Source organism: Pelobates fuscus, chromosome 1, assembly GCF_036172605.1.
Source record: "Pelobates fuscus isolate aPelFus1 chromosome 1, aPelFus1.pri, whole genome shotgun sequence".
Lineage (NCBI taxonomy): Eukaryota > Metazoa > Chordata > Amphibia > Anura > Pelobatidae > Pelobates > Pelobates fuscus.
In genome coordinates, this window is record NC_086317.1 from 203,842,128 (window position 1) to 203,856,404 (window position 14,277).

The 14,277-nt window shown below is 41.4% G+C and overlaps 1 protein-coding gene across 6 annotated transcripts in view; it reads left to right on the forward strand.

Annotated features, from left to right (window-relative positions):
* Window positions 1-2,373: 2,373 nt before the first annotated feature.
* Window positions 2,374-14,277, forward strand: part of LOC134610691 (transcription elongation factor A protein 3-like) — an 87,309-nt gene continuing 75,405 nt past the window's right edge. For 5 of the 6 annotated variants that reach the window (XM_063453856.1, XM_063453828.1, XM_063453810.1 and 2 more), the window contains exons 1-7: window positions 2,374-2,780; window positions 3,674-3,736; window positions 3,843-3,948; window positions 4,659-4,731; window positions 4,842-4,886; window positions 11,335-11,403; window positions 12,168-12,212. In XM_063453856.1, the coding sequence (XP_063309926.1) occupies window positions 2,712-2,780; window positions 3,674-3,736; window positions 3,843-3,948; window positions 4,659-4,731; window positions 4,842-4,886; window positions 11,335-11,403; window positions 12,168-12,212 (470 nt within the window). In that variant the 5' untranslated portion in view covers window positions 2,374-2,711. The remainder of the gene's footprint in view (window positions 2,781-3,673; window positions 3,737-3,842; window positions 3,949-4,658; window positions 4,732-4,841; window positions 4,887-11,334; window positions 11,404-12,167; window positions 12,213-14,277) is intronic. The other variant, XM_063453838.1, reaches the window with a different exon arrangement.

Below are 14,277 nucleotides of genomic sequence, written 5' to 3' on the forward strand. Positions count from 1 at the left end.
AGAAAGGGCAGCAAGGATCATTAAGGATCTGCAATGAGCAGAAAGGGGCAGCAAGGAGCAGGAAGGGTCAGCAAGGAGAAGTAAGGGTCTGCAAGGAGAAGAAAGGAAAGAGTCAGCAAGGGGCATGAAGGGACAGAAAGAGCACAAGGGTAAAAGAGCAGAAAGAATCAGAAGGAGCACAAAGGTAAAGTAGGAGAAGAAGCAGAAAGGGCCAGCAAGGTGCTGGAGAGGGGCAGCAAGGAGCTAGATGGGGCAGAAGGAGCACAAAGGAGTGGATTTTTTGAAGGAGTGGAGACTGGGTGAGCGTCTAATGGAAAATGACAGAGAGTTCCACAGGAACGATGCAGCCCTAGAGAAGTCTTGAAAGCGAGCATCAGAGGTGGGAGTGCGAACAGAGGATCGATGCAGGTCTTCATCAGAGCATAGGGGCCTGAAAGCTGGAGTATTCAAAATTAAAAAGCCTTGTAGTAGGGATGGATGATGATTTGGGGCTTACAGCTGCAGTGTTCAAAATTAAAAGGCCTTGTAGCAGGCATGGATGGTCATTTGGGACTTACAGCTGCAGTGTTCAAAATGAAAAGGCCTCTTTCTCTCTGATAATTGCACGACAAGTTATCGCTGATCCTCTGTTTAATTTATTTTTGGCAAGTTGCGGATATTCGGGATTTGGACATGGATCCCTTTGTTTTCTTGACCTATGGGCGTCACCTTTATGTTATCTCATCGTACTAATTCTTAATTGTATTCCATTTTTCACCAATTATTTTCTGATGAACCTAAACTTTGCATTGTGGGTTGCTTGTTTCAAGATCCGGTCATGACTGCGCTTTTACAGTCTCCTTCTGTTAGCCAACTTTTGATATCCTATGTGCGTCCTTTTTCTCCTGTGTTGTCAGCTTCTTTGGCACGGTTGGATGCTTTTGTTGGCGGGTGTTGCTTGCTCATTTTGAGCTTATACAGTTCAGGGCATGGCAGCACTGGTGCAGCATTAGGAGTTAGTCTCACTGACATTCTTCACTGTATTCACTGTATTCGGATTCAACCTTTTGGACCTTTTATTTTCGCTCTATTTCTCATACTGCTTTCGATTTACTTTCTAAGAGACAAAAATTCTAATTTGAAGCTTCCTGTCCTGTGTTAAAATGCAAGCATTGGTGTAAAATTAATCTCAATTTTAATAATGACAGATGGCAAATATTTTTCCTCCCTCCCTTTTGTACTTTATGGGACCATCTCCATTTGGTTTCTCTCATCTGTTTTATTTTTTCCTTTGCTTATTTTGTTGATATGTTCTTTTCATTGTACTGTATATACAGTACAGTATGTATATTTATTGGCTTTTATGACCAGCTATTTTTGATAATTGCATAAATATTACTTGTAGATTGGGTATAAGTCTATTTCCCGGTTACATTTTTATGATTTCTCTGTTCTTTTTCGTAGTGTAATGTGCTCATGGCCTGTATTTCTCTTCCTGTTCCGTTCATTGAAGTTGTTCGGATTTCCATTGTTGTTTAACCTGTTCGTTTTTTTCCATCGAAGAAAGAGGAAGTCTGTGAGATGGCCTGGTATTGATAAATCTTGTATTATTATTGTTCTATTGGTTGGTTTATTGTTTGCTGCTATTGGAGATATCAGTAAAGGAAATATGCAAAATATTCGCCTCCTGTCAGTATTAAAATTCTCCTTATTTTTACACCAAGTCTTGAAATAATCTACACTTGTTGTTTTATTTTCTGGAAAGAAGCTTGTAAGGCTTTAGAAGTTAATTATTTACTTTAGGTTGTTTATCTTCTAGTAAAATAAAGTGTAATAAAATGTTAACATGAACTTTATCCATCCAAAGGCTCAGATATTATCACTGTATCTATTATGTATTTTTATTTTTTTTATTATTGTGACTGCATATTTCAACTAAGTTGTCTGGGCATGAAAGCATCTGTTACTGCAGAAGAAGGGTTAACGCATGGGGTTTTTGTTGGGGACCTTTTACAGGACAAGGTTTTCAAGGAGTTTACAGAAACCAGATAAGAATTATCAGCATTAATTCTTTTTTTTTTTTTTTTTTGTTTACTTAATGTTGCTTGCTTGGTTTAATCTGGGAAGAGTGCCTCGTATGATTCTTTACCAGCTGAAATGTTTAAGGACAAAGTCAAAATATTTGAAAAAATATATATATTTTTTTCATAGTAAATACATTAGTGGACCTTTTGTGAAAAAGCATGTGTTTGTGTTGTAGCATGTGCGTAAGATGTTTTAGTCAATGTTCTGTGTGTATAAAGCCCTGCAGTTTAAATATACAGCTGTCATTACCCCCCTTCTCCTGTGTCTGGCTGAAAGACCTTGGACTATTTATATTTTGGGACACACCTCCTTACTGACAGCAAGCAAGAGCAGCTTGTATATACTTTGAACTTGTATATACTGGTAACGCGTGACATTATTTACACGGCAAGTTTGTATAGAAACACAGGAGTAACACACAGAGTTTGTAACTTTTCACATGAGTGGCATAAACATAGCCAAAGTACTTGAATGTACTATATTTATAGTCTTATAGAGACACAAAAACACACAAAGCTAGATTAAGTAATTCAATAGTCTTTAGGCATAAAGCCACACCTACTTCACCTGTTCTTATATGTTTATCAACAAACACTCAACATACATATTTCTATACTTATTCACTTGCTGATGTTCCACATGAGGATATGGGGTCGGAAGAAGAACTACTGAAAATTGGAAGAAAGCTGGAGAAGAGAGTCAATGGAGGCAGTACGGTGAGATGATAGGAATCTGTGGGAGTCTGTTTTTTTTTGGGGGGGGGGGGGGGTTAGGGGGGCGTTGGGGGGGGAGAGGGGCAAAATTACCAGGTGGTAGTCATGATAAGCAGAGCGGCATTTAAAATTACGGTTGTACAATGAAAGTAAGAAAGCATCTAGATGGCTGGGGGGTGAATTGAGAAGGAGGCTTCTTTATAAGGACTTAGTATTAAAAATAGGATTGCAGGGCACACCATCGTGTATTGGGGGGAGATTGTTGGAAAGTAGGAGGTGCATTTAGCACTGAATGTGCAAAGTGTATAGAGAATTATGTAGAATTAGTGGCAACACAGTAAGAAACTTGTGAAGAAGTGAGGAAATTGTACGGGGAGACAAGAGCCAGAGAACATGGTAATTCATGAGTAGAGTTTAAAGTGAACTGAGTAGATTGTACTGCAAAGCATGGAAGGTAGAGTGCAGATTGTAGACATAATAGATAATAAGGGAGAACAATGACACTCGTTTAAGACCCAGTAACAGGCTGCATAAAAAAAATTATTATCCATTTGGGGAACACGAGGGAAGCAAAGAAAGGGGTAGGTAAGGAGGAAATAGTAGAAATAGAGTTGGTGAGAGAGTAGTAAAGAAGAGGTGATTTATACCAGAAGGAGGAAACAATAGAAGATGATGATGAGGCTGAGGTGACATAAGGGGACTTAGCACTGTATGGAAGGGAGACAGGGAGAATGACAGGTAATAGACAGTGAGGGTTAAGAAATGAATGCTATGAAGAATGTATGTAAAGGAAAATGATCAGGAAAGAATTAGTGAGAAGAAGTGTCAGAGAAATAGTTGAAGAATATGTTACAAAAGAAGCAGTGGAGAAAATTCACTTGCTTTTTTCCCCTAAGGACCATATTTTGGATCTGCTAAAGGAACTACAGAGATTTCAGATGACTGTTCCTCTTTTGCGGGTAAGAGCAACTTCTTCCATGATGTATTTTAATTAACAGATAGATGTAAGAGGACAATTGTTTGCGTGGAATTTAACTAAACTGCCCAATGACTCTCTACTTACAGAGCACTAGGATTGGCGTGACTGTGAACAAGCTGAAAAAGAGGCATGATGAGCGGGAAATTGGAGATCTTGCCAAAAACCTCATCAAGGCCTGGAAGAAACTGCTCGGTGAGTCCAATTTAGACTGATGTGAGAAGTGTTAAGGAAGAAGAAAATGTTAGATTTTAAGATCTGAAAACAAAAGTAAAAATCTGGCTAAAGCCCTAAATAGTAACAATTATCCTAGAAAAAATTAAATGTTTATACTGTTTGTACCAAATTTAGTGGTTTGTGTGCATTTAGTCTAGTTCTTAAGTAATATAGCGAGAATTTAATAATTGTACTGATGAAGTGAAGGATGATTAGCTCGTTAAACTAAAGAGACTCTTAAATATTTATAATTGAACTCTGTCCCAAATATGATATCATTAGATATCATTCTACAAGGAATGACTATATTCTATGTGTCCCATGTCAATACATTTATGCATGTTAGCTGTATGAATAACGAAGGCATGAAAATAGGAAAGGGAGATGTAAATTAATTTGAAGCAAACAAGATCTTGTAATTTCAAGTATCTAAGGCACTGTTAATGTTAGAAAAGAACTAAGTAAACTATCATCCTTAATGCTGCATACATTTTTTTAGTATTTGTACCTATATGCACTGAGGAAGATGGTAAAGTGGTTAGGTATGGCAAGTGGCAAGTAGGTACATGCACCAACAGGTAGGGTGGAATTGTATTGATAGGTGTTGGGAATAGTATTGAGTGAAAACGAATGTACTGGCAAAACGTTCATCAAAATGCACATATTACTTTTTCTCTGTGACATTTTAGACTCCTCATACAAAGAAAAAACAAATAAGACAAACACCCAACTGGAATCTCCCCCTCGTGCAGAAATGACCAGGTTGGTGATACTTATAAACCAGTTAATATTGATCCTGGGTTGTAATCTTTTCTTTGTGTCTTGTTGTCCTGTTATAAGACTACCTTTCTTTACCTTATTTTCCATGACAGGCCTCATACATCTCCACAAAACAAGCTGCATCCAGAAAATCCCAGGTATCTTCCCCAAATTTGACCATATGCCAACAGCAATCTTATGGAAGGCTTAGCATGGACAGACTGTGGTCAGTATATCAGTACCACAGTTAGTGGTGTGCCTCATAAGAACAGGCGGCAATCAATAGATTTTTTTACATGATGCTTGGGTTCTGCATGGGAAAATATCTGTCTTTAATACATACCATTATATGTGGTCAGTTTTCATAGTCATCACATAACACAGTATATAATAACCCTATTTATGAACATAGTATATTCACACAGGGCTATCTTGTTAAAGAAATTATTTAGCTGTTGATCCTTTGCTACAAATTGGTGGAAATAAAAATATTGTACGCCTTATTTTACAATATTCCACAGAAGCACAAAGAACATACAGGCAGGGCCGGATTAAGAGCCCAGTGGGCCTGGTGCTGATAATTATGATGGGCCTAATTACAAAATCTTATTGACCAAAAACACTAAAACAGTCCTACCTCCTAAGCGTCATGTATCTGATGAGATGATGCTGTAGGGAAACTTATAGGATGCAACTATGAGAAAACACATACCCTTTGCTAATCTCATGCCTTCATCTTTCAAGTAAACCCATATCCCCTAACAGCAGTGTCCAGTAAAGCAGGAAGTCTATGGATGCGGTAAAAGGGTGGGCTACTGACACAAATCACATAACCAGAACGGCCGAAAGGGCGAACATACACAAAAAGGGGGAATGTCCCTATGTCTCCCAGTCCCTTAGTGTTTGTGTCCTCATGTCTCCCAGTGTCCCCATGTCACTAGGGGACATTGAGAGACATTGGGACACTGGGAGACATGGGGACACAGATACTAGGAAACACTGGGAGACCTGGGAAATCTGAGACTCTTGGGGACACTGGGTGACAGACACGTGGGGACACGGGGAGACATGGGGCACTGAGACACTGATATATAGGGGACACTGGAGACTTGATAAAAACCTGGGTACAGGTCAAAATGTTGCGGTGTCCAATAAACCTGCTTAAAGCTATCACAGTGAGTGCCTGAGATTTTTTTCTTTTATACTAGGGGACACAGAGACACTACGGTCACAGAGACACTACGGTCACAGAGACACTACGGGCACAGAGACACTATGGGCACTGAGAGACATGGGGCGCTGAGACACTGTTACATAGGGGACACTGATACATAGGGGACACTGATACATAGGGGACATTGGAGACTTGATAAAGACCTGGGTACAGGTTGAAACGTTGCGGTGTCCAATAAACCTGCCTTAATCTATCACAGTGAGTGCCTGAGATTTTTACTTTTATACTAGGGGACACTGAGACACTAGGAGACATGGGGACACAGAGACATTGGGAGACTAGGGGACTTTGGGAGTCTAGGGAACACTGAGACACTAGGGACACTGGCACACTACAGACACTGAGAGACACCAGGGACACATGGGGATACTGAAATACTAGGGACACTGGCTGGGAGACATGGGGACACTGCCATGTCTCCTATGTCTCAAAGTTGCCCAGTGTCCCCATGTCTCCCTGTGTCTCCATGCCTCTCAGTGTCCCCATGTCGCTCAGTGTCCCCTAGTGTTTGTATCCCTGTGTGTTTGTAGTGTTTGTATCGCCCAGTGTCCCTTAGAGTCTGTGTCCTCATGTCTCCCAGTGTCCTGATGTCACTAGGACACTAGGGGACACTTAGAGACATGGGGACACTGGGAGACATGGGGCCACTGAGACACTAGGGATAGTGGCTGGGAGACATGGGGACACAGACTAGGGGCCACTGGGAGACATGGGGCCACTGTGTCCCTAGTGTCTCAGGGTCATGGGCATCTGAATGGGGGGGTAAAGGGGGGTACTTGCCCCCCCCACCCCCTGGATTTTTCAGCTTGTGCTGCTATTTTTCGTTTCAGTGTGAGAATACAGTACAATACCAGCGCTGGCCAGTAGGTGTGAATGGGCTGTGAATGGAGAAAGGCAGGAAGCTACAGCGTATCCCTGCCTCTCTCTCATGACTGAAACCGCAGGGGAGCAGCACAGAGGCAGCCTACAGAGCAGGTAAGTGAGGGATGGGGGGTGGGGGAGACCGCATAGAGGAAGGTAAAGTAGAAGGAGTAGAAAGGTTCTGCAAGGGGCAGGAGGGGTCAGCAAAGAATAGAAAGGGGCAGCAAGAAGCAGGAAGGGGTCAGCAAGGAGTAGAAAGGGTCTGCAAGAGGCAGGAGGGGTCAGCAAGGAATAGGAAGGGGCAGCAGGAAGGGGTAGGGATGGTCTGCAAGGAGCAGGAGGGGTCACCAAGGAGTAGGAAGGGTCTGCAAGGAGCAAGAGGGGTCAGCAAGGAGTAGGAAGAGGCAGCAAGGAGCAGGAAGGGGCAGCAAGGAGCAGGAAGGGGCAGCAAGGAGCAGGAAGAGGCAGCAAGGAGTAGGAAGAGGGAGCAGGAAGGGTCTGCAAGGAGCAGGAAGGGTCTGCAAGGAGCAGGAAGGGTCTGCAAGGAGCAGGAAGGGGCAGCATGGAGTAGGAAGGGGCAGCATGGAGTAGGAAGGGGCAGCATGGTGTAGGAAGGGGCAGCATGGAGTAGGAAGAGGCAGCAAGGAGCAGGAGGGGTCAGCAAGGAGTAGAAAGGGTCTGCAAGGGGCAGGAGGGGTCAGCAAGGAGTAGTAAGGGTCTGCTAGGAGTAGGAAGGGGCAACAAGGATAAAGAAGGGTCAGCAAGGATAAATAAGAGGCAGGAAGAATCAGAAGGAACAGAGTGTCAGGAAACACAGAGGGCCGCTGGGTAGGGGTGCCGCTGATTGGCTAGATGGGTCAGCTAGCACACTAAGCCAATCAGTAGCTCCCCATTCATAAAAACGTAAAACATTTTTATGAATCGGGAACTAGCGATTGGCTTAGAGTGTCAGCTGACCACTCTAGCCAATCAGCGGCACCCATGCCCAACGTCAATCTGCACTTCCTGACACTCTGTTTCAGAAGTCGAATACCACTGAGCGACCTGGAGATCTGGAGCTGAAGGAAGCCTTTGGGGGTAAACCATTTGAGAGCGGTTTCACCACTTCAAAGAAAGAGCACCCAGGGGCCTCCTTGCATCACAGCATTTTAATTTAGATAAAGTTGTTATGGTGACCAGAATGTTCCTGTAATTTGATGAAAGGAACACTATAGTGTCAGGAATACAAACATATATTCCTGACACCATAGTTGTGAAAACGCTATTCATCCATGCTTTGGGAAAATGTGAAAATGTGAAAATGACTATGCTCCTTCCCTTTCATGACACTGTCAAAAAGGGGCCAAGCATGGGTGTCATTACAATTATGCCCCCCCCCTCCCCCCAGAAAAATTCCTGCGGACGTCCATGCTCAGGGTCCCCATGTTCCCCAGTGTCCCAATGTCTCAGCGTCCCCATGTCTCGGAGCTGCTGTCTGGACTCTCTGTGCAGAGCTGCTCCCCGCGGATCAGTGAGTAGAGAGAGGCAGGGAGGGAGATGCCGTAACTTCTTATCACTGCCTCTCTCCACACAAACAGCGACCACTACTGGCCGGCGCTGGTATTGCAGAATAATCTATGTTTATACTGAGACAATACTGCAATTACTGCAATACCGGCACCGGCTAGGCAGCCTCAAATACCTGAGAAATACTTCTGAGAAATACCTGGCAACCCTAAGAAATACATGAGAAATACCTGGCAACCCTAAGAGTAGTGTGTGAAAAAAAAAAAAATGTAAAAAAAAATTTTTTTTTTTTTTTTTTTTTTTAAACCAATGGGCCTATTCCATGGGCCTGGGCCTGGAGCTGCAGCTCCATCAGCCCCTATGTTAATCCGGCCCTGCATACAGGCATGCCAAAATGTTACTTAAGGGTATTTGCAACAAATCTACTGGCATTTTTGGTAATGTACATGTTGAAGCAGAATACAACAGTATCTCAAAGGGAATGAAAGGCTGAAAATAGTATGAAATAATTTGAGCATCAGGTTTTTTCATGAACATCGTCCTGCTGGATTCTCTTTAAGATCTTTTCACATTTTGATCCTTGCTGACTCCTATACAATTTTTTGTGAAAAGGAAGTTTTGCCATTTACAGTTTGTCTGCACGAGGATGACTGAATTGAGCTCCTTCTGAGAAATTGTTTGTCAGATAGATAAGAATCAGCACTGGAGATGTGTTCTTTATTTTAATAGGTTTTGTTTTGTATTGCAATGCAAAATGAAGTTGGTACACTTTGAAGGTCATGAACAAGTTGGTTTGTTTTCATTTTGTGCAAATAAATTGACTTTCAGGCAAAAGGAAGTAAATTGGTCAATATTGTAATTTGTCCAGCCTTTAGTAAGTAACATTTCTATGGCTCTGTTATTGCAGGTGATGTGTGAAATAACACAACATGATTAGTTATTGTTTGCTTTGGGTTGTTAGAACAAACAAACTTTAAAGGAACACTATAGGGTCAGGAACGCAAACTTGTATTCCAGACCCTATATTGTTAAAACCACCATCTAGCCTTATGTCCCCCCCTTGCCTCCTTAAATAAAGTAAAACCTCACTTGTATTCAGGTCTGTAGCTGCTGCCTCTGCCTCTGACCTGTCTCTGACCTGTCTGTCTGCCTCTGACCTGTCATCATCAGAAGTGGACAATCCCAATGATTCCCAATAGGATTGGCTGAGACTGTCAAGAAGGCAGATCAGGGGCAGAGCCAGCACAAGTCAAACACAGCCCTGGCTGAATCAATGCATCTCTATGATGAAAGTTCAGTGTCTCCATGCAGAGGGTGGAGACACTGAAGGGCAGTGCAGCACTGCCCCTGGAAGCACCTCTAGTAGCCATCTGATGAGTGTCCAGTGGAGTTATCATTAGACTGTAATGTAAAAAAATCGGCATGCTGGGACATCACAGCAGTATTTCCTCTGCTCCCTGATCCCCATTTCCAACCCCATAAATATAAATAAGAAAGCAAGACCTACCTGAGGCGGAGCATACCTTAATATGGCTGCTCCTTTTATTCTGTGGCATATCTCTGGAGCTCCGTTAGTGGTTAGTGCTGACATCTGCTGCAGCTCCCACACATGTAGGGACCTCTTGCTCCTTGCCACAGCATTCAGAGGTCTACAGGCCCTGCTTCATGTCACTCTGGGCCAATGACCTGGATCCAGATGGAGTTCTAATTGGGAGCGAGTGCAACATGGTCTGAGATTATAAGATGGCAGGATCTCTCTCCATCTTCAGTATTTCTATAATACAGACCTGCTCTCACTGTGGGGCTGTGGGGCTGGGAGGCCATTTATGTGTGTGGGCTGTGGCACACTGAAACGCAGCAGGCGTCATCTTGGCTTAGGCCCCGCACACATGTTTTTTTTAACCCCTGCAATGACATTCCATGTATAATACGACCCCAAATTGTAGACTAAAAAAAATTAGAAAAAACATAGTCTTATACATGGAAATATACCAGAATAGGGAGCTATTTGCTAAACACAACTCCCTCCATAAATTGGTACCCTTAACCTCTTAAGGACACGTGACTTGTCATGATTCCCTTTAATTCCAGAAGTTTGGTCCTTAAGGGGTCAAAGGGGCACTATAGTCACCAGAACCACCACGGCTCAATACATTGATTCTGGTGTCTATAGTCTGTCCCTGCAGGCTCAGCAATGTAAACGTTGCATTTCCCGAGAAAAGGCAGTCAATGTCTACATGATTATAGAAGGGTCCTGAATAAGGTACCCTCCCTCTCTAGAAATCCCCTGGCACAACTGAAACTCATAATTTAAGCAAAGTAGATTTAATTTGTGAATCTTACTGTATCGCATACTACTGTATATGGCCAGTTAAATTGTATTTGATAGCTGAGACAGTAACACAAAAGTTTGTACATTAGCTTGAAAGCTTGTATCCCATCTGCCAGCCTGAAATTTTGTTTTTGTTTTTACAGTTGCATTATAGACTTTTTTTTGTTTCATATTGTGAACCTTGTTTTCATGTGCAATAGATGAGGACTTCTAGGCATCACATTTTTTAGTTTTTATTTGTTTATTTTATAACAGTTTGGTAATGCTTCCTTTACTTTGCTAACATTTCCTAGTGGTGGACATACGTACATATGAATGTGGGAAAACATATGATGTCAGACCATATGGTGTCAGACACCATAAAACCTCTTTTGCACTAGCAGGCCATTTTCTCACTGAGAAAATGGGAAATAGTTCACTGAAAGCATTAGAATCTCCTTTCTGAGATTTTAATCCTGTTAATGACATGGAACTGCAACAAAAAACTTAATGGAGAAATGAGTTATCAGTTCGAAGCATTCATTTTTGTTATCAGAATGCTTTAAAACACACCACAGATAATCCACAGACATTACTGCTAATCTTGCTTATACCATTATAATGAAGTGTGCCAAAACTATTATATGTCATTTAGGATGATGTCACTGAACTTCATTCCTAATTTCATTTGCAGTGGATTCCCTGACAACTTTCTCCAACCAGAAAATAAACCACTCATCTCTAAGGATGCAAAACGTAAAAGGTACAAAGAGAAAAGCAGAGAGTAGATGCACTAAATATATCAATGTAAATGTTTTAATGTATTACAACAGAAAATGCCATGGGCTAATGGAGGGATGAGCTTTTATGATACATTCAGCATGCAGGCTATCATACTAAATATTGTGAACAGAATTTGCTAGATACACTCTCATAGTATTTGGAAACTGATATTAAACATGTAATTTTATCATTTAAAACCACAAAAGCACAACATTCAAGAATATTACAAATATAATGGTAAAACATTTGTTTTCTCCCTGTCAAATAACATACATACACATTAAATTGAGGAGTGAGAGGTGGGATCAGTTTAAACAATGTAGAAAAGACAATCATCAGCCAATGGTCGGCACGTCGACTGCTTGTTACAATATTCAGAAAGAAATTGCATTCTTATAGCTCACTCAGTAGCAGTATGATTAGTACTAGATGACTTTTCCAGTGAGCATACATTATTGATTCATTGTGAGTAGTAATAACAGTCTGGTTTAAGAATAGAATGGTACATAGTGTGGTGTAACACACTACAATATAACAGTATGCATGCACAGCACGATGTGGCACGGAGTATGAATAGTACATAGGGGCAGTAGGTTTCATACTTTGAAGCTATATGTTTTGCATAGTGTGTTTGATATTCAGGAGCAATACATATGGTGTACTGACACAATAAGTATGTAAGTATGGCACATAACACAAGTATATATCTTACAGAGTTTTGTTTACAGTGGCTCTGTTTTGTAGGAGACATTCTGCTGATATTCAGTCCACACCAAAGAAACAAGAAAGGTGAGCATATACATGAAAATGAAGCAGTTGCAACTGGTGGGGTTTTAAGATTGTGGGGTGCCAGTCTCCGCCCCTTAGCTCTGTAACCATCATCTTCTGGCCTCTGTGATCTGTCCTCTTAAAATAATTTACTCAATCGGTAATAGTAGTACTCATACAATACACATAGCTGCATACAATACACAGTTGTCCTTACAAAACTCAGAGCTAGGTATAAAGAGACTGAATTCGGACCAAAAATTATGTTTACAAATAGGCTAATAAAGATTTCTACCATCCACAAATTATAAGGAATTCACTTATGACGTGGACCAATACAAATTAAGTTATACCTATATATACTTATTTCTCCCACGCCTTGTTGCCCTGTTGTGGTTCTATTAGCCCAAGAGCGCATTCTAATTTTGTCCATTTACTCGATTCTTCTGATCTCTGGTATCCTTTGACCTTTGCTTGTTATAACGTTTATCCGTATTTCTCCTGTCCTTGACCTCGGTATTTTCTCTGACTCCTCTAAAGTTAACCCGGTCACTGTAAGAAACGATATATGAATTGTCTATTTATTTTGTTATAGTCTGCACGTTTAGGTTCCACACGGAGCCTGACATGTGCATAGGAATATGCATAGAATTTACATAAGCCACTCTGGACTCTTACTACAAAGAGTCCCTGAGCACATCAAAGAAGATTATGGGCACTGGGCAGCTGAGCTTACATTATGCAATATGCCATAGGACGTATTAACACTATTAATGACAGGCATATATACATATATGATAATCCTCATTATCGGGTCCTCTATCAGAGGCTTTGAAGTCTGAGACTTTTGCGCAGTATGTTAGCTAGAATGGCACTCTTCTGGATAGAGAACTTAGGAATCTGCTGAAGCCACTCACCCAACCTGGGAGTTACTGCCCGAGTGCTTCTTTCACAACTGGGATTACTACTGCCTTCACTCCCCAAATCCATTCTAGCACGTCTTTTAGTCCTTGGTATATGTCAACCTTCTCATGTTTCTTCTTCTTGATGCAATGGTGACTGGGTACTACATCATCCACTACCACTGCAGTCTTTCGTTCTTTGTCTAGCATCACAACGTTAAGTTGTGATGCTAGACCAGTACTTGCTGGTCTGAACAGGTTCCCACAGGATCTTAGACCTGTCATTCTAAACTATCCTTTGTGGTATCTCCCACCTGGGATTATTCTGTGCAGATCCCAGCAGGGTTCACAATACCAGCAATTTGGTTGTGCCTCTCAGTGTATGGTGTCCCTTCTAGCATCTTGCACCTGGCAACTATGTGCTGAATTGTCTAGGAGGCCTATTTGAAGAGTCTGCACCTTGGAACAACGCCCTAAAGGTTTGACCCTTTCTCCAGCCCAAATACTTACCCTCTGCTCTGATCGCGATCAGGGGTCATCATGCCTGACATACCAAACAGTCCTCTGCACCCAATCCAGCCAAGCTGAGTAATGTGATTGATGTGACACCATGATCACATTTCTCGGAATGGCTGGATTGGTTGCAGGGGGACTGCTTGGCTTGTCAATTAGGTCCCAGATATGTAATCATAAATATTAGCGTCAAAATGCACTTTGATGATTATATATAATTTTATTTATATAAGCATCCTACTGGACTTCTTAATTTGCAAACTGTATTTATCAATGTTCAGTAACTTTACAGTATCATCAATGTTTCATTCCTCATCTAGACTTTCATCAGAATCCTGTAAAGTTACTGAACATTTGTGAATAAAGTTTGCAGAATAAGAAGTCCAGTGAGTGCCTTTCTTTGAGTGTATGTATTGTTAAAAGGTTGGAGGAGCACCTTGGCAGTAAAACTGAAGAGTGAGTGCAGGGCGGTGTTTTTTGTTTTATATATATATACAGTATATATATAAAAAATTTCAGTCTAAGTGTACTTTAACATTCAAAGTTCAGTTGATGATCTTCACTTTCCTAAATACCGCTATGGATGATCCTCCACTGAAATGGATGTACATATAATTTCTACACTTGTAGTTATCTCGTATCTCAGCCTGGCCTCACAGTGTTTTTTTTTT